A 20,438-nucleotide genomic window follows, 5' to 3' on the forward strand; every position below is an offset into this window, starting at 1 on the left:
GCAGTACTCCTTTCTCTTTGACGTACTTCACCAGCAGACACAGCGGACAAGTAGGTCACACATTTGGAATTGAGTCTGGATTACACCGTGGCAGAGAACATTAATTGTGGCAGAGTCTATGTCACTATACTCCCTTCGATTAGTGGTGCCACAAGGCCTTAGTAGTGCATCACAACCGCAAGATTATATGGGCCCACACGGACTACTGCTCTTGGCCTACGCTGCGCTCGAGTAGGTCACAGAATTGGAACTGATTATTCAAAGGCAGAGTACATAGTATTGCACGCAAGGAGAGGCGTAGGAGGATGATGTGTAGCATTTGGGAGAAAAAAGGATCATTGTTACGGAGGTGATCGAACACTACCGACAACAGCCCTGGTGTCACTAACTCTGTGCACCGCTAGCCTACGACACGTGGCTGTGGGCCACTGCTGACCGCTGCCTTCGGCCTACACTGTGGACCAGTAGGTCACAGAGTCTTGATTTAGCAATGGCAGAGTTCCTATCAGTTTACCAGCGTCATCGCAAACTGCATCCCCTCTAAGCCCCGGTGCCACTAAGTCTGTTCCCCGACATTCGTGGACACTCTCTGGTCGTACAAAGGTGGCGAGTGAGTCTATAGACTAGGGGGTAGTTTTCATCCTCATGCAGCTGATACCGAATTGGTGGTGGAAAAAAGGCTGTCGCTTTCCACTCCTCTATTTGCTGCTTCTGGATAGCTTCTGCCCTCTGCATCATGCCCTGGAGAACACCTTCCACTGTCCCCCGCAACACTCCGCCACAGTCACCTTCGACATCGACGAGGACCCGCTCAGTCTGCGTGGCCCTACCTCAGTGGACCGCAAGTCACCGTCCCGTGGCAGTGTGCCTGTGCCGGTCACTGTGCATTCAAGGCCACTAACTCTGTGTAGCTCAAGTCAAGGCCCCTGTCTGATAGAATATTGGATGGCCTCTGAGACGATCGTCTTGGGATCATCCACGCCATGTGTATGTGGCCCTGCACTGTCCGCTGCCTCCAGGCTCAACAGCGGTCCACCAGGGCTCACACATCAAATTGTGTCCTGACCGGCCCGGACGTCACATCACCGCAGGAGGCACACGCCACCACCGCCAGGACCATCTTCAACCGCAATCTGCCAGAGTCGAAACAGTGGTCCTGACAGACTAACGGAGTTGCTCACACCTGTCAGGGATGCCATCTTTGGCCTGATACCCTGCTTAACACTCCAGGTACTACTAACTCAGTGCACCGTAAGCCATTTTCCATTACTGATTGAGTTTTCTGCTGTGGAGAGGTTACGCAGCAATGTCATCTCAGTCAGTGTGGGAGACTTGGGACAACGATGAGGAACATGATGCAGGTGTAACCACCCCACTGCAGCTGCATCAGGACTATCCCGAAAAGACGCAATCCTAGACAATCCATTCACATGTGCACGCTCAGCTTTAGTGCCCCAACCTCAGTGCGCTGCAATTCACAGACACTTCTGTTTGCATTTTGGGTGTCCTCTGTACTTGCTCCGGCTACCACCATAATGCTTCTCAGTTGTTTATGTCATGTTGGTGTTTTCTGTTTCTGTTTTAATGGTGATCACTGTCAAGTTGTTGCCAGCAACCAACCATTCCATGCATGCTGGCTTACACTCACCCCACACCCATCCAGCACAGGAGTCACTGTACAAGTGAGCCTGCCAATAAAGGGGTTGGGCGCACATGTCCGTAGCCAGTTCCACATAATAGCTCCGCGTGTCTGTGTGGTCATGATGTATGCATGTGGGCCCCGGGCCCTTCAACATTACTATGTGCTGTGTACAGCGGATGCAACCATTACACCGCAGGCAGCGGGTTAGGTTTGGACATGTAGCTTTGTCATCACCCACGCAATACATAATAGTAGTGGGCTGGGCTGCCGTACGCAGGTCCAATGCGGGTGTGTGACTGATAATAGCGGGGCTCTGGGCATGGTTCAGTACAGTCGCAGTGTGGGTATCCTTTGCGGGGTGTAGGTGGTCCCTGAAGAGAATTAGACACCCACGTATATGATCTAGATTGTTTTCCATGTGTTCGGACCCCACCCGGACTTGTTCGGCCACCTCCTTTTGGTATTCTGACACCTGTCATTGGGATGCCATGTGTGGCTTGGTGAAGTGTTGGGAGCCAGCAGGGCTGGCGGGTGCTTTCTGCTGTGTGGTCTGTGCAGGGGCTGTGCTCTCCTCTATGTAGCTTGGCTGCCCTGCTCCTGCGAGTGGGTTGCCTAGGATGTCCATGAGCTGTTGCAGGGCATCGGTGTCGAAGGTGTGGTGGTCCTCTCCAGCATCACTGACGAGTTGTGTGGTCTGCTCTGCTGGTGTTGTTGTTGTTGTCCCTCTGTAATGTGAATGGGAGATGCATGTTGACATTGTGTAGACATGTATGTCGGTGCATTGTTCTTGGTTACATGGTGGTGCTGGATTTTGATGGTGGACAGTGTACATTTGGACTACAGGGCGGATGTGGAGTTGTACGCGTACATTTCCATCTCAAAGTTTCCTACTCTGTCAGATGTAGTTGGCTTGTTTTAGCGCATGTATGGACCCAGTTGTATCCTCTGTTCTGCGGTGTGGGAGTTGCACATTGTACCACATTGTCGTCAATGTGGATGTGCTGTTGTTGCTATGTGTGTGTGCTGCAGAGTCCCACGGGTATCAGAGGCATGATCCAGGGTCATTGTGGGTGTGCAGTGTGCTAGACATCGTTGTGGATGTGTGCCGTTGTGTCCATCTCCAAGTCCCTGGTTGTTCCTCGCCCTGTTGATGTTGTGTCAGGTCCTATCGAGCTTTGTCCAGACTCCCAGCTCCTTGCACCGTCTCCACACTGATGACTGTGGCCTCGGTTTCCTCCAGCTCCTCCTGTGGCGCAGGACTCCCACCTCCTGTCGCCGCTGCTGCCTTCCTGTTGGCAGCAGCTTTATGCCTGGTTTGGATTTTACATCATGCCAGCGCCTCTTGGCATCCTCCATTGGCCTCTTCGACACTCCGATTGCATTCAGGGTTGTGTAATGGTGGGTCAGTTGTTGGGGTGTTCTGTCACTTCTGTGGCACTGGTCTGATTTTCCTGCGGACTGCACCCCGTCTTCCTCTTCTCCTTGGCCTTCCCAGATCCCGTTGTTCCTTGCTGGTGGTCTGTGGGACTCGTGGGGTTCGTGTTGGCCTCTGCACTCGGTCAGGGTGCATCTATGTTGCTTCGCACTTTTGATTCTTTTGGTGTGTTGTTTTAGTAGCTTTTATAGTGCATTTTCCCGCCAGACGCGTGGGGTTTGCAGGCCTGCGCTGGATTTCGCTGCTTTTCGTATCGCAATTGGCCTCATCGCAAGTTTTCTTGCATTCATGTTTCGCATTTTTGCGGTGTGGCATTGGCTTTAATGCGGTCATTTGACGCATTATCTAGAGACTATCACATGGTACCGCCGTGTTGTGAATACTTAGTTAACACTGCGTCATTTTCCCACGATAGACTGCGATGTTGAAGGTTGCGTTAAGTAACTTTTGCGATGGTTATCACACGTTCTTGAGAACATGCCCCAACATTGCCAAAGTGAGAATGGTGCATTTTCTTATTTCATGCTTCCCATGTGTTTATTAATAATATGTATGCCAGACATGTTTGGCACTGTAATGTCAGCATACACCATTCAAAATGTACTGTACATACAAAGGCTCGGACTCTAAAGCTATGACCTTTTTCTACCTTTTAATAGAACACAGGAGAACAGATTTCATGTACTGCAATGATAAGACAGATACATGTTTTTGTTTTAAATAAACAAAGGAGGAGCAGTGTTTCAATGGTTTGTAGGGCTCAGAAGGCCAATTAAAAGCATGAACAAACTGTTCACAGTTAGAAAAAGCGTGAGGCAGCTGAAATGTTGATCTTTAAAGTTTTTAAAGAATAGGAGAAGTTGGGAAACTTTGATGAGAGGTGAGCAGTGGGTATTTTCAGAGGCTTATAGGTGCAAAATAAAAAAAGTTGTATACGCCTGGGTTGAGAGAGTGTTAGACACAACATGATATAGCAAATGACAGAGCTGTACAGAGTGCAGTGATGTTGATTATAAAGAAAATGATCTTTGATGATAAGAAGAAAAATCCAGAACTGAAGGTAGAATGGTTGGGATACATGTGGTGGAGTACATAGGGTATTGAAAGTGTACACATGTTGTAGAGGATAGGAGCACCATAAAGAGATTGGGTGTTAGAAATAAGAAGATTTGCAAGTACTTTTGGCTGAAATTAGGGTTTGCTGGCCTTTTCGTATGCATTCGGTTGCTCTGCGGTTCAGGCTTTGCCCCACTTATGAAAGAGTACATACATATTAGTTTTTAATAAGTGGACAATGGGAATGACAGTGATAGAGGCATTGCGGAGGAAGGGCCAAAGAGATAAGAGGGGGGTTGAAGTTAGCAGTGTCATTAAGTTGGTCAATGGAGGCGGAAATTAACACAGGAACAATATTGTTCTGGGTTTGGTAAAAAATGTTGGGAATAGATCCATGGAGTGCTTTAATGATTAGTACCTTAGTTCTAAGAGCAGATGAAGTGATAGTAACCACACTTCTACGCCAATGACACACAACTCATTGGCTCCCTCTTGGAAAAGACCCCCAATACAAGAAATAACGTCACCGCCTGCATGACCGAAGTAGCTAACTGGATGAAAGCAAGCTATCTCAAGCTCAATACTGGCAAGAAAGAAGCAGTGATCTTGGGCAAGAATACCTCACCATGACACTCCAAAAGGTGACCAGACAAACTCTGACCAACACACCTAACACCCATACCAGGACCCTAAGAATAACCATCGACAGAAAACTGGGCATGATCACACAAGTCAATGCCAGCACTGCATCCTGCGTCTATAGCCTGAATATCCTGAGTAAGATCTGCAAATTGCTCCCAAGCAACACTAAAAAACACTGTCACTCATGCCCTCGTTACCAGGAAAACCCTCTACGCCGGGAATCACCATGCAACACATTAGAAGACAATGAACAACCCAGAACTCATCAGCCACTCATTCTCAACCTCCCACACAGAACTCACACCATACCACACCTCAGGGAGCTACACTGGCTCCTGATGGACCAAAGCACTAATTTCAAACTCCTCACACACACATTCAAGGCACTACATAACTTAGGCTCCATCCACCAGAAGTCACATTTGATACCACCCAGACACCTCCACTCCGCAGGACTCCTACTCACACACATCCCACTTATACAAAGAACCAGATCAGAAGGGGAGTTCTCTTACAACACTCTGAATGAGTCAAAAAGCCTCCCTCTCCACATCAGAGCGTCTATTCTTGAATTCCGCAAGAAGCTGAAAGCCTGGATTTTAAATTAACCAGCCTAAAAGAAACAGGACTAGGCGCCCACAGCTGCTAAGCACCAGGAAACCATTGTGGGTGATAGTGCGCTTTACAAATACACATATCATGGTCAGTAGGGAATAAGTAAGCATGTTGGAGATGAATATCAGATCCAAGAGGTTTCCACATGTGGATGTGCTATTAAAGGATGAGTGGGTGCTAAGCAAAGAGTTATTGAATGTTATTCTTTTTGTGGTTCAGACGTGTTGCTCAAGAATAAGTAGCGAAGCAACGGCGAACAAGTACATGGTAGCATCAAGGTCATTATAAAGGATCCAAATGCTAAGGTAGCTGGTACAAGGACACAATGTGAGTGTGGAGGGTCATGCAAAACATTGGTAGTGTAGATTCCTAATACTAAGGGAAAGACACCAGTGGATGGGTAGATATGTTTATCGAATTTATGAGCAAAAGATACACTCCTCCACTGTTACAATTACTCCATGGCAAGGAAGAAAATATTGCATGACTTGTGTGAAGTGCTGCATGCATATCAGTGTCTGTAGGGTTATCTATGTCTCATTTATTACCAAGAAGTGGAGCAGGAAGACCACATCTGTTGTCTAACTGCCAAATATGAGACAATGGGAGTAAATGCTGATCGCTTTAATGCACTGCAGTCAACAGAGCAGTATCTGGTAGCTAAGGAAGCATCAGAAATCACTGACTAGCTGCAGACTTTGGAACTGGGGAACACAGTTCAAATTCAGGTTTCGGCTCAACATCTTGTTATTGTGGGCAAATCAAATATGGCCCGATTTAGAGTATGGCTAATGGTTACTCCACAACAAATGTGATAGATAGCGCATCTGCAGTACTTCAGGTGCATCAGGATATCAATGTTACTGTCCAACAAACTTTAAATCAGCATTTTAATTGTCGTGTGCGTAAAAAAAATACAAGCGTTTGTTTGCAATGCAATAGGTCTCGCATTTGCAAAAGTTTAAGGATTTGGTATTGTAAATGACAATGCATTTTATTTATTTGTTGGTCTTTAAAACAGATAAATAAAAAGCATTGTCATTTACAAAGCCAATAGGTTAAACTCTTGCAAATGCGAAACCTATTGCACTGCTTCCTGTTGCAGCAGAAGAGAGTACAAACGGGTGGTGGAGGAGTCAGCTGAGGTAAGCTGCACCAATTGAAAGAATGGCGCGGCCTGCCAAAGTCTATTTTTACAGTATTGTAAGATTTTGTTATGTAGCGCAACATTGAAAAATAGTCTTCGGCGAGCCACGACAAAGAAAAGAAATGCGCTGCTCACCAAAGTCTATTTTTTTAATATTGTAAGATTTTGTTAAGCAGCGCAGCACACCGCCTATGGCTTGCTGTTTACTAAATGCTTACAATAAAGAAAAATAGACTTGGAGGAGCCACAACTTTCTTTTCTTCGTGGTGCCCGCCAAAGTGTATTTTTTCAATATTGTAAGATTCTGGTATGCAGAGCAGCACATGCCTGTGTTGCGCTGTAGGAGAAAATCATTAAAGAAAACAGTGTTGACAGACTGTAAAGAAAACGTAGGTGTTACTACACAAGTAAAAGGGCCAAACCTCATGGGAGGTTACAAATGTAGACAAGGCGGTACAGAAGAGGGACTAGCACACCTATTACCAAATCAGAAGCCAACATTGACAAAGGACAATGACACAAACTAATGAAAAATATGGGCGGGGCTTTACGTTCCTTCCATGCATACTGGCTCTAGTAAAAAAAAAACAATAAAAGGTGTAATGCAATCTGATACTCTTGTAAGTCACTTCTACTGTTGTCATTAAGTGTTGTCTGACATCACTTCTTATTATTTAATGAAATATGCTTTCACTCCAAGGAATTCTCAAAACGTAAAAGCTCAGCTAAATGATGCGCCAATCCGAAAAGTAATTTTGGGACACTGATAAAAGCGTCTCCTCCATCGGAAGATGGCCAGGTTTGGCCCGGGTCCGGAGGGGCGGGTGTACGAAGCAGAGGATCGGGCCCAGCCTGGCCCCCCGGAGGTGGAGACCAGCGCTACAAGGACGCTCAGAAGCGGCGCGCCCACTGCTCGTAGGCGCATATGATGTACCGGCTGGAAACTGAGGAGGAGACACGCAGAACACACAGCTGTGGAAGTGAGTGGCAGACCGCGAGGCGCTGCGGCGGCGAATGCGTGACCGGAAGCTGCGTTAGCTCGTGACGTAGCTGCACCGCCAGACCTCATACTTTACCATTTCGGAGCATTGCGTTGCAACATTAATGGCTCACACGCTCGAGTTCTGATGTGCTAATTAGTATCTGTAGTATCACGCTCTGCAGAAGTCAGGGAAAGTTCTTCATGAAGTGGCCTAATTGCCAGCCCAATATAGTATTCCAGAAGCAGTGTGGCGGCCATTCTAGATTTGGCTTCCCCTGCGTATTGTTATGGGTCAGTGGAATGGGTGCTACGTGAACGCGGCGGCCATCTTTGAGTAGAGAATTACTAAGGGCAGTGAATAGGGAGGTACTACGGAATAATCTTGTCTTCTCCTGCTGGTGACGCTTAAGTTGATTTCAAATCAAGGGCCATCATATGCATTTACTTGACTGTTGGGATTAGTTTGTTTCTTGAGTGCATGGGTGCCACGTTTTCAGACTGTTTACGTATGACCTTACCATATAGTTTCAGTGTACTTAAGAAAGGCCTTATTTATTTATTTATTTATTCATTCATTTATTTATGCGATTTTATATAGCGCGAACTTTACCCAAAGGTGTCAGAGCGCTTTACATAAGGACCAGTTGAAAACATAAGGACTAAGGATTACATGCGTTACATGAAGGATACTAACAGAAAAAATTGCAAATGTACAAGATGTAAAGTCACACAAGGAGATACAATGGATATACTCTAAGAGTCACATAGGAATGGTATATAGTACAAAGGTCTACTGCATATACTAGTGATTAGAGTTATCTCTATTTACATAGGGAAGGGATATGACGATATACTCTAAGAGTCACATAGGAATGGTAGAGAGTACAAAGGTCAACCGCATATACTTGTGATTAGAGTTATCTCTATATACATAGGGAAGGGATGCACATGGATATACTCTAAGAGTCACATAGGAATGGTAGAGAGCACAATGGTCTACTGCATATACTAGTGATTAGAGTTATCTCTATATACATAGGGAAGGGATATGACTGGATATACTCTAAGAGTCACATAGGAATGGTAGATGGTACAAAGGTCTACTGCATATACTAGTTATTAGAGTTATCTCTATATACAGAAAAGCAGAGTTCCATAAGTGGGGTCGGAGGGGGGATGCAGTCACAGCACAAAGGCAGGGTGGGAGGTTGCACACAATAAAACATTAAAACATTACAAAACAGGGGGTAGGGAAATGAGAAAACTCGAGGATGGCGCAGGGTGAGGTACTTATACTGCATACCCTCCTGATTCAAGCTGGAGACTACTGATTTCAAGAATAGCCTCCAGGATTACGATTCCTACATGCAGAAACCTGATTTGGAGTTTTGTAAAACTGCCAAAAATAAAATGTTGATACCCGTCACACATGCTCTATACTTTTGACATCAAAGGTTAATGCTTTGTTCTTAATGCTTGGAGGGGGGAATAAGGAGCATGTTATAGGCCTCAGCATTTTATTTTTGTTTGTTTTACACAGCACAACAAAAACAGAGTTATAACTCGGTTTTTGTTTGTGCCAGCCCTGCCAAGTGCCACGCATCAGGCGTTAAGACTAACACGTTTTAATGTGGTGCTCTGCATCACTGCATTAAAATGTTACTTACAGGTAATCTTCATTACCTCCTCGTCTCAGTCCTTACATAGTGAGGCAGTCCTGCCTCCACCCAGCCAATCAAAACGCTAGAAAACCAAAAGCTAAAAGTCACATAAACCCCTCCCACCCACTGCCGTGCCTGTTTAGGGCTCGCCCCTCGCGATGCAGTGCGCAGCAGTGCTCGCGCAGGCGAGCCCTTTTGTGGAGAGTTCCAAATCTGACACTGGAATCGCACACGCTCGTGCGTGTGCGATTCCTTTCTGTCCACGGTATTAGCGTTTGCGGTTGTTTTTTTAGAAAGACACCACGCAATAGGCCATGGGCGGTCGCGTTGCTCCGTCCATGGCCTATTGGTGTCTGTTACCCGCACGCCGACATCTGTTTTCAATTATCTTGCCCAGACACGGGCGCGATAATTGAAAACAGATCGCTCGCTGTAGCACGCGCACGCGCACCACTCGCGGGATTGTTATTCTTTTGAAGCATGCTTGTGGTGAGGGGGCAACTATGGAAATGTAGAGCTTATGTCCAACTCCGTATCTCACTGCTCTAATGAATTATCTTTGCAGGATCCGCGAAAACTGCCCAATATGCCAGTCCTGCTTATGAAATATGGGTTGTCAGTCTGTGTGTCTCGTGTTCAGCATGGAGGCCTGAGTATATCTATATAGCACAAGCCTGTTGACTGTCTTCAGCGGCGAGGCCTGTCTCGCTCATGTTTAGTAGTGTGAGCCTGTGTGTATCTTATTCTTGGGTTCAGCCTGGAGGTCCACCCGGCTCCTGTTCAGCAGCAAGGCAGGCGTGTCAGTGTCTAGCGCCGAAGCCAACCAGCCTTGTTTCTAGCAGTAAAGCCTGCGGGTCTGTGTGTCTAGTGCTATCACTCAAGCGTGTGTGTCACTATAGCTGGTGATTGATTATCAGTATTGCCCAAGTGCTCAGGAGGGCTGTGACACTGTCTCACTGCAGCGTGGAGCTATATATAGCACTGAGATGAGTGTGAAGGTATGACTGGGCTGGCGTTTCATGCTGATGGCATCACACCGGGGTGTGCCAGTGTGTCACGGGGTCTGAGTAAGTGCGAATGGTGCCCTCTTAAGGTCTGTGGTTTTTGTGTCTCTCGGTGGTGTGTCAGTGCCATGTTTAGCAGCAAGGTGAGTGTGGTGAATGCATCACTGTGTCACAATGGCGCTTCTATACATTCTTGCCAACATATGTAAATTCCCCAGGAATTTTTATCTTTGTCCTTGCGAAGCTTAGGGAAGTGTGCACCATCAAGGTTATCCCGGGAGGGCAGGGGCAATAAAGCGTTCTGCCCCAGATTTGTAGGGTGAAGTAATTTGGGTTGTTCAGATTTCTGAAATCTCACTCACTGAGTGTAAATTGCACGGCGTGGATTCGCGCCCTCGCTTGGCTTGTGACGTGCCACAAACACCACATTGACTTTTAGGGGGGGGGCGGAGAATCGAACACACGAATCATAAATTCTCATTTAAAATATACATTCTTGTCCAGAGGTCTCAAATTCCACTCTTGTGGAATATAGCAACAAGGCAGCGTTTAAACTTAGGGGTTCAGCTCCCCTCAGGCCATTGCTTACAGCACTGAACCCCACAACCGGTCAGAGGGGTGTTCACACCAGCACATGGTGTCTAAAGACCTGGTTGTTTACTCTTTAGGCTTTCTTCCTCTTCTTCTTTTATTGGGTCCCCCTTTGTTTTTACTGCTGTGTTGTGTTATTTCGTCGTAGGTCTCATTGCTAAAGCGCCGGGACACTCTTTTTGAGTAGCCGCGCGCTATATAAAAATAAATATAACATAACATAACATGAACACACCCCCTGACTGGTCTCTTTCAGGGATGCATCCCCGCTGCGTTAGTGCTCTTTACAGGACAGAAACATATCAGCTCAGACCAGGCATGAAAAGGCCGACACACAAGAAAGCCAACCCTTCCCTCCAACCCCCGGGATGTCCCTCATCCATTTCGAATGTCCCCACCTATGCATTCCCTCCCTATACATTCCCTCCCTATACATTCATGTATGCCATGCACCCTGCACTGAACCCCGCTGAATGAACGCACGCACCACATACATACATCCACCCCTGACATGCCCGACCCCATCACACAGCCACAGCTCGACCCCACCACACACAGCCACAGCCCCCTCATTTGGAACGGCGTTAACTTATCATCTCCCCCCCCCCCGATCCCCCACCCTCCTTCCATCTCCTCCACGCCAGCGTCAGACTCCCCTTCGTAGTGTCTTGGGTTATACCAGCATGGGGCACTATACAGTTCTTGAGAACTGTGTTCTGCTGTACTGCGCATAGACGCACGTAGTGCCCCCCCCACAGGTACCAACAACCAGGAAAACAAGCATTTGCAATGCAATAGGTCTCGCATTATTAAAGATTGAGCTATTGGCATTGCTAAATAATGTAACACCAATAGCTCAAACTTTAATAATGCGAGACCTATTGCATTGCAAATTCTTGTTTTTTTCTTGCTCCGACGGCGGTTGGAACACTGGTGCTCTGTGTCCTGTTGCTATTTCCGGTTTTGCTGCAGGATGTTTTGCGGTACCGTGAGTCTTTAACATTCTATTTTTTTAAAGGTCTTTTCTTGTTGTTTAGATGCACATGTATTATTTTCTGACTTTGATGTCTCTGCGCTGCCATACCGGTGCACCGGTCGGCCGCGCTCCTGCTCCTTGGTCAGGACGCTCCCCGCTCATGTGCTGGGCTGAGGCGGGGACCTCTCCTGATGTCCTGGCCCAGGGTCATTCCGGCGCTGAAGGTTGCAAGCAGCGTCCGGCCCCCTCGGCCATGTTGATTTCTTCTGTGGCTGGGGGGGGTGACTGCAGGCCTGTCCTTTGTGTTTTCCTTGTCTCGTGTTTCATGGGACGTGATTGTTTGGGAGCAGTATTTTATGGGAGTTGTTGGGTACTTCCTGGTGTGTGTGTTGGGCTTCTGTAAAACCTGCAGGTCGGGGACAATCGATATTTGCCCGGCGGTATTGCCTCTGTGACCCACGAATTATTAATCAATGAAGAGGCAGGCGCTGGAGACTGGAAAGCAGGAAACAAGGTTTTATTCTCTCCGGAGGAGAACACAGCAAAACAGACAGCAGGTATCGTTCTGAGGTGCTCTAACTTATTTCTGAGGCCTGGCCCCTTATATACAGCCTTTTGCGGTTTTATTACAGTTTACATACTCATGGCAATGCTTTGATGTACGGAAAGACATTCCCGGAATCCCCCCTTCGGGCCCGTTCCCACACACATTTACAGTAGAAGTCCCCACCCTGGTCACAACAGGTGATGACTATCGCGCAGCTGGATATTCCGCCAATTCATGGAATGCGGGGTTCGATCGGATCTCATGGGGTGGGGGCTTTGATCAACTCGGGGGGGGGGTCCTTTGATGAGGGAAGCTTTCTATTGTACGGGGAGGGGCAAGGAATAGTATCGGCAGAGCTGGGTGTCGGCCTGGGAACGAGGAAGACAAACGGGCACACGGGGAAAAAGGGGGTTTGCATCAAAGGGCCGGGGACCAGGAAAGGGAAGAAGGGAGGTGTTGCGCTGGGAACAGGATGAGGTTCTGAGGCAGAGCCGCGCTGAAGAGGGGTTTATGATTCAAGGCAGGTGCGAGCAGGGGGGGTTGGTCAGCGTGCAGGCTTGGTGAGGGCGAAGGGCTATGTCGGGGGCCAGTGGCATGCAAATTAGGGATGGTCCTGATCGAGGCACCTAAAATGGCGGGCGCGCACGACAAAAGTGTGGCATCAGGGGAAAGGCAAGATGGCGCAGATAATGTTCATCAAACCGTACTAATTTTCCACAGTCCTCCCTTTAACATATTCAAGACATCTTGCTGGTTCATTTTCTACTCAGTTCTATTATGGTGGGCATAAGAAAAAGCAGTAGGAACCCTAGGTGAAGGAGTCGTAAACATTACATTTAAGATCTCTAGTTTTAGGAGGCGGACCTATTGATAAACTTTGATAAACTTGTTTAGCAGGAAAGTCATAGTAATGCAATACAAAATGATTCGAAGTGCGAGCAGTGAGTACATTCATAAGGTGAACTGATGGATTGTTACATAATTAATACAATGTTGGCTGGGAGAGAAACGAGACGTAGCAGAGATGATAGTGAAGGAATGTTCGAAGTTTAGTAAGTTGTCAGCAATTTTTTCGTCTTCTGTTGGCACTGTGGAGCACCGGCGGTGGAGCTACGAGTCCAGCTCTATTCTAAGTTCCGTGTTGCAGGGCACGACCTTTCCTCTCGTTTCTGGTCAAAAAAAGGGTCTTTTTCGCCCTGTGTCCTTTGGAATCAATAGTCAAAAGTTCAGGTGGAAGAAGAGGGTACAAATAGTCATCGGGTAGGTCGGAGAAAAAGGGGGATGGAGCAAGGCCAGATCGGGAACAAACTAGGGGAACGAGAGATTTCTGGTAGGCGGGCTCATGACCGGGTCTAGAGAGCGGGGACTTCTCAGCACACATTCGAACATTGAGCAGGGGCATCGGGTTAGCCCTTTCCTCTCATTTTGTCGGAGATAGTGCCTCGTCCTGCAGCTTCGTTCAGTCGCGGTCTCGCCTTGGCCCATGTCGCAGACGTTCCATAGTCTGTAGTTAGGCCACGTGCTCCCACATCCGGTCCTTCTTTCCTCCGACAGCCGTACCCTTGAAGGAGTTTGAAAAGACAGTCTTTAGAGAATTGTAGAGGAAAGTAATCACATAAGTCTATTTCTCTCCCAGCTCCAGGTAAATGAGAATAGAAACGTCCGTTATATTAGGGTTCACAACTGACATATTAATGATCGATAGTGAGCCTGCTGGATTTACTATGACTTTCCTTCACAACTGGTTACTATAGTCACGACAGTTCATCTGATGGGGACCCACCTTTTTAATACAAGCCTGACAATGCTTATACCGTTCTCTAGGGGTTTATATTTACAAAAAGGGTGTTGTGAGCTATCAACATGGTACTAATAGGCCTCTCGCTGAGGGACGAACACAGGCTAAACATTTTTCATATTATCAATGCATCCTGCCCTTTAACTAAACATTTTCACTTTCGACAAGGTCCATTGTAATGATTTTCTTCGCTTCGGTCTAAACTTTAACTTTGTAAAACATCATTCTGGTTCCTATGCAGCCTCTCATGGCCTGATTACTAAATTAGAAAAGACAGGGGTCTCATGGGAAGACAACTAGGGACATAGAAAACTGTGATGGGGGGGCGTCATCTTACTTTGGGTTATAAGGGTACTATCGGCCGAAGGCCATAGTTCAGTTGGTGAGCATTCAGTGGCATTTCTCGAATTCCAAACTCTGAAATTTGCCTATATAAAAAAATCATTTCTAGGAACCACAGCTGCCTGTGTTAGTCGCGAGTCGACCCACCCTTTTACAATCTGGGGATGAAGGATAGTTAAGAAAACTCTTATCGGGGGGCAACTGAACGCAATACTGGGTGCGTCCTGAGAAGATGGGGAGGTTTCGATTACCTTTATGGTTTGGGTATCGCGACAATTCGGGACGGGGAAGGTCGCGTCATCTGAGGCATTTTATCTCATAATAGGAGCCGCTGACATGTAGTTCCCTCATTTCGGGTCAGATTAGGGAACCTCAGTCGTCTTACCTGTCCTTTCCCTTATGGCCAATTCTCGGTTTCATCAAAATATTTTTCGGAAAGGAGAGGTGGTGACACAGCGTTAGGGTGATTTTATTAAAGACAAGTTTTGTGCAAATACTGGCGGTATTTGGAGCCAATCGGGTGGTGCGCTAGGGGTGGCAGTCTGCCAATTTCGGAGCTGATCGCTCGGCTGAGTAGGAGCGTGAAGGAGAGAGAGAGAGAGAGAGGAGAGAGAGAGAGAGAGAGAGAGAGAGAGAGAGAGAGAGAGAGAGAGAGAGAGAGAGAGAGAGAAGAGAGAGAGAGAGAGAGAGAGAGAGAGAGAGAGAGAGAGAGAGAGAGAGAGAGAGAGAGAGAGAGAGAGAGAGAGAGAGAGAGAGAGAGAGAGAGAGAGAGAGAGAGAGAGAGAGAGAGAGAGAGAGAGAGAGAGAGAGAGAGAGAGAGAGAGAGAGAGAGAGAGAGAGAGAGAGAGAGAGAGAGAGAGAGAGAGAGAGAGAGAGAGAGAGAGAGAGAGAGAGAGAGAGGAAACAGCAGGCTAAATAGTACACGTGCTACATGGAGAGTGGCAGTGTATTTAAGAAAGGCTATTTAGTGCATTACACAGCAAAGGACATTTACGGGTCTGTGTTAGAATCTTGAAAGGCATGCAGTTTGAGGCGGGCGAGCATTAGACAGGGTAGAGGGGACATGCTTTGAGAAGAGGAAAAAAGAGGTACCATTGTGTCGCACATTCTTGGTCCTTCGACCAGTTGAGTCAACGCTTCAGTCACACACGCACATTCTCTCATAGTTTCGATTCACCCGTGACATGGGTTCATTCGCGCAGCCTGGGTTAAGGGTGATCACTTTTCATCAGATCATACTAGTTTTACGGGCTCGTTTGCTACACGAGTAGTTTGTAGGCGTGCTAGGCGCCACCTTGCAGCGTTGGTCCGCTTCGCGTATTAGACGGGGCAAGGCTTCAGATCTTCGCCATACCTCGGTTGCGGCCCTGATGTAACCTGTAGAGGGAGGAAAAGAGGGGAAGGGAGGGGGGACAACATTCGCGCATATCAAATACATGGATTCGAGAGTCCTTTACTTACCTCATACTCGTCTTTCCTCCTCGGGGTAGAATCCCCGGGGATATGGTTTCTGGAGTCGGGGGGGGCAGTGTGTCCTTATAGGTCGTGTGCGGGGAAACATAAAAAGGGAAACCAGAGGTGCCTAGTGCGAGGTGTCTAGTTAGTAGATGTATCTCACTATCGGGGTCCTTAAAGCTCCTTCAACACTGTGATGTTCTAAGGTTCTTCGGTTCTTTGAGTCAGCTCTGTTCCCTAATACCTTTGGACGTCGTACTTTGTAACATTTACGTCGTTTTATTTTACCCTTCTTTTACATTCCCTCATTTATACCGTTCGTTTTACCCATCCTTGGAAGCCGAGGTCTTCCTCCACGCGAGAGTTCATGAGTCGGTCGCGTACCTTGGAGGCAGAGTATCGTGTCGTAGATCCGATCCGTCCTCCGGGGCTGGGCAACCATCTTCTAATAACCTTAAAGAGAGAGCATAGTAGGGTGCACAGAAAAGAACTCTCCCGCCCATCCCATATTTCAAATAAAGCATGCAATACCCGTTCATTATTTCGAAAACCTTTATTTTTGCAAAATCATAGTACGTGGATTTATAAGGGTGCAGTCGTATTTGGCCGGACACGGCAATGGCTAAAGTGCGTACAGTGGGGGGTGTTGTTTTGCAGCAATAAAAACATTAGAAAGTTTTAGCAACTCATTTGTAGCAAACTAGAACGTCTATCAGTTGGCCGGGGGCTCGGGGGCGTTTATTTCATAATTTAGAAGCATAGTCAGACTAGTTGCAATCAGATTTCCTATATGCATACCGTGTGCGTGCGTCATAAGCGAGGTTATACATCGGCTATATATATAAAAAAATATAATACATTGTACATTTATAATCATCATTTTTAACGGGATCCTTTTACATGTTCCTCGAGTGAGCTCTCCTTTCTTCTTGTCAAGTGTACAAAGGGTCATATATGTCTCAGAACATTAAGTTTGTATAGTAAAAAGGGACACCACGAGGTATTCGTAAGTTCCTATCGATACCGGCGCCATTTTGGGCGGGGCCGGGTTAGTCCGGAAGTGGCATCAGGGAAAAATGTTTCCTACAACCGGCAGTTGGACCAGAGTCCTTTTCGGCAGTTCTAGAATTCATGCTAACAGAAGGAGTGGCAATGTCATATTTATTTCGTTGGCGATCAAGGCAGTTGTCCCTTACCGGAGGCCTGCAGTGGCCGAGGGTTCCTCCGGGGACCTTTGTAGAATCTTCAAGGCTGTGGAGATGTTGTCGGAGGTGGGGGCTCGTGCTCCGGTGGGCGAGCGACCGAGTTACATTGCTGTTCAAAGTTACTCTAGCGGCCGAGGCCCGCCTTCCAGCAGACCCAGACGCCATTTTGAGGCCCTGCAGTAGTCCCCTCTCATCGAGTCTGCAAGAGTGGAAGAGACCTTTCTGGGGACAAAAATAGAGAGTGGAACTCCGTGTTGTGGAAGCGGGACATTCGGCTGGGGTGCGGCTGTGATGCCCCCACCTGGGGGGCGAGGGAGACTCGTCCGCGCCGTCTCCTTCTCCCGGTGCACTCCAGGCCGCTCTCTTCCATGGGCATGCACGATGGTCTCTCCACACCCTGTGCTCCACAAGGCCCATGCCCAGTGCTACGGAGGTATGGCCACCTGCGGCGCACATTCGGTGCTGCGCAAGTATCGGTGCAGTCATTGCATATTCGGTGCTCCGAAAATATGGGCACCATTGCACGTTCGGTGCTGCGCAAGTATTGGGGCACCATCGCCTGGCTGGGGGTGTTCGGCGTTGGGCCGGGGGCTGGGAGACCTCCTATCCGTGGAGGTGGGAGAGGCTCGTCCGCGTCGCCTCTCCCTCCCAGCCCGACCTGGACACATTTCTGCAGAGGTATGGACAGGGCATCCCGCCGCCCAGAGCTGCTGCGGCTGTAACGGAGGGGAAAAGGAAGAGGTGTCTCGTTCTTCTCTGGACCGGGCTTCCTTAGGTTATCGGCTGCAGCCGGACTCAGTTGGCCCCGGTCCCTGGCCATTGGTGGCCGGACCGGGTGGACATGTGGCGGGACTACCTGAAACTATCCAGGGCCGTTTCGGTTGGGCCGAGGAGGCATGTGGCGGGACTACCTGCAACTGCCCAGGCCGCTGGCCCCTGCCTCTCCTCCGGCTCCCCCATACGTTAAGATTTCCTGACCAAGTGTTGGCAGCAGGGCCCGCCTTATATGGGTTGCCGCCGGTTGGGCGTAGCCGTAACCCTGCCCTACTTTGGAAGGTTCCAGAATGTGGGGGGGTGTTCTGTTGACTTTCATGTTCTACAGTTTACCGTTCTTGTTTTTCTAGCGTTATTGTGTTTTTCTTTGCTTGTTATGTTAAAATAAAAGTTCGTGTTTATCAGTGGCTTACTGATTTCGTTTCCCATTTCTTTCTTTCCAGGTTGTTTCATGCTAAAATTCCTATTATCATAGTTTATGTAACATGGAAGCACGTGCAGGGGGATGACGCAGATTTATATATTACGTACACACAAACTCAGACAGGGGGGGACAGTAAAAGCATGATACACAAGATCCAAAGACAAACATAAAACAGTGATTGGCCATAATTTTTCTATTTCTGTCTGTTAATTTAGAGCTAGGCTGGGTTCCCGTCTTTACATTGTCCGACCTAGGAAAATTCGAACATGTCGCTGAAATCGTTCTGGCGAAATCTGTGCCATCGGGCATAATCAAACGTGGTGGTTCTATCTGGTCTGTCCATGTGAGTCTGATTCTTCTCATTCTGCCGGCCTGTCATTCCTGTCGGCCCTCTGCCCCTACTCACGCTCAGTAGAGTCGGGCATTGGGCTTTCCAGTGTCCGACATATCTACAAAAAGCGCATTGGTCTTGCCCTAAGTCTGGCCGTCTTTTGCGTAGTGTCGGGGGATAACTTTTAGGTCGTGGTGCCCCGGGGTTGTCCTGTCGATATGTTTCTCTACCTGATTTGTCCTCGTCTTTTCTCTGTCGTTGCATAGCCTCTCTGCGCCACATACCGAGACTGTCGAGCATAATAGGCGTTGTCTTATTATTGCGAAGGGCTATTTCCAACGTTTCTATTTTATCAAGGTCAAAGGACCCTACCAGTGGCCACTGTTTGTCTTGACTTTCTTTGGTATACCTGTGCCACAATTTATTATAGGCTATGGTGACTAATCCATAGTTTATGAACATGTCCTTATTAGGGGTGCCTTCCAGTGGAGCTATATGATCCACCTCTAATACACGGTCCGGGCTGAACCAATTATCAATCAGTGGGGAGAAGACAGACATGACGGCTCGCAACGAGGGACAAAAAGTCAGCACTGCCTATCTTATCACTGTGCGCAAAGACTAGACAGAATATTTCTATTCTACGTTGTTTGCAGGCAGTGAATACCTCATGAACAAAATAACAAAGAGTAACCAATAACGAGGAACAATCAATAATAAATAAGATAGAGTAGAATCAATGGGGAGAGTAAGTAGGGCGCAAAAGTCTGCGTCCTCTACCCTTTCACTATCCGCAAAGAGGAATCTGTTATTTCCGGTTTGCAGACAGAGAATCTCCAGAAGACAATCTGCGAACAGTAGTTCGGGGTCAAAGAACCCAGTTAATCAGTGAGGGAGAGGGAATCTCCCAAAAACCGTTAATAAATAATAGAGTCAGTGGGGGAGAAAAATAGGCACGACGGCTGCGTTACCTATCCTTCACTGTTTGCAAAAGGGAAAGAGCCTACTGTTTCTCCGCGTGCAGACAGTGAATCTCCAAATAAGTTAACAAAGAGTAATACTAGTATTTTTTTAAACAATCAAGCAATTATTTCGCAATCCGTCGTGTTTACACGACCTTACCCGGACCGTATGGACAGTTTCTTGTCTTCCGAATCCAGCGCCCGTTCGTCCTCTTTTTCTCGTATTTCTCACGGCACTCCTAATGGTTCCCAGTCAGGACCGTAGATCACTCGAGAGAGGTCTGTTCGGAACTAGTGAAGTTCGGATGATCGGCTGCCAGACGAGGGTCTATTGGGCAAGAGCTCTCCCGATCGTTGCAGTCGTTCACTCTGTCGTCGGGACCTCTCCCACTGGATCCACGAGTCGCTGATGGGCCCCACGCTTGGGACGCCAATTGTAAAACCTGCAGGTCGGGGACAATCGATATTTGCCCGGCGGTATTGCCTCTGTGACCCACGAATTATTAATCAATGAAGAGGCAGGCGCTGGAGACTGGAAAGCAGGAAACAAGGTTTTATTCTCTCCGGAGGAGAACACAGCAAAACAGACAGCAGGTATCGTTCTGAGGTGCTCTAACTTATTTCTGAGGCCTGGCCCCTTATATACAGCCTTTTGCGGTTTTATTACAGTTTACATACTCATGGCAATGCTTTGATGTACGGAAAGACATTCCCGGAATCCCCCCTTCGGGCCCGTTCCCACACACATTTACAGTAGAAGTCCCCACCCTGGTCACAACAGGTGATGACTATCGCGCAGCTGGATATTCCGCCAATTCATGGAATGCGGGGTTCGATCGGATCTCATGG

General features: G+C 47.7%; 1 protein-coding gene across 3 annotated transcripts in view; it reads left to right on the forward strand.

Annotated features, from left to right (window-relative positions):
- The first annotated feature begins 7,136 nt into the window (after window positions 1–7,136).
- Window positions 7,137–20,438, forward strand: part of LOC144767790 (C-type lectin domain family 2 member L-like) — a 104,730-nt gene continuing 91,428 nt past the window's right edge. For 2 of the 3 annotated variants that reach the window (XM_078651169.1, XM_078651170.1), the window contains exon 1: window positions 7,143–7,517. In XM_078651169.1, the coding sequence (XP_078507295.1) occupies window positions 7,463–7,517 (55 nt within the window). In that variant the 5' untranslated portion in view covers window positions 7,143–7,462. Of the gene's footprint in view, window positions 7,518–20,438 lie in introns of all 3 variants that reach the window. The other variant, XM_078651168.1, reaches the window with a different exon arrangement.

This window comes from Lissotriton helveticus, chromosome 7, assembly GCF_964261635.1.
Source record: "Lissotriton helveticus chromosome 7, aLisHel1.1, whole genome shotgun sequence".
Lineage (NCBI taxonomy): Eukaryota > Metazoa > Chordata > Amphibia > Caudata > Salamandridae > Lissotriton > Lissotriton helveticus.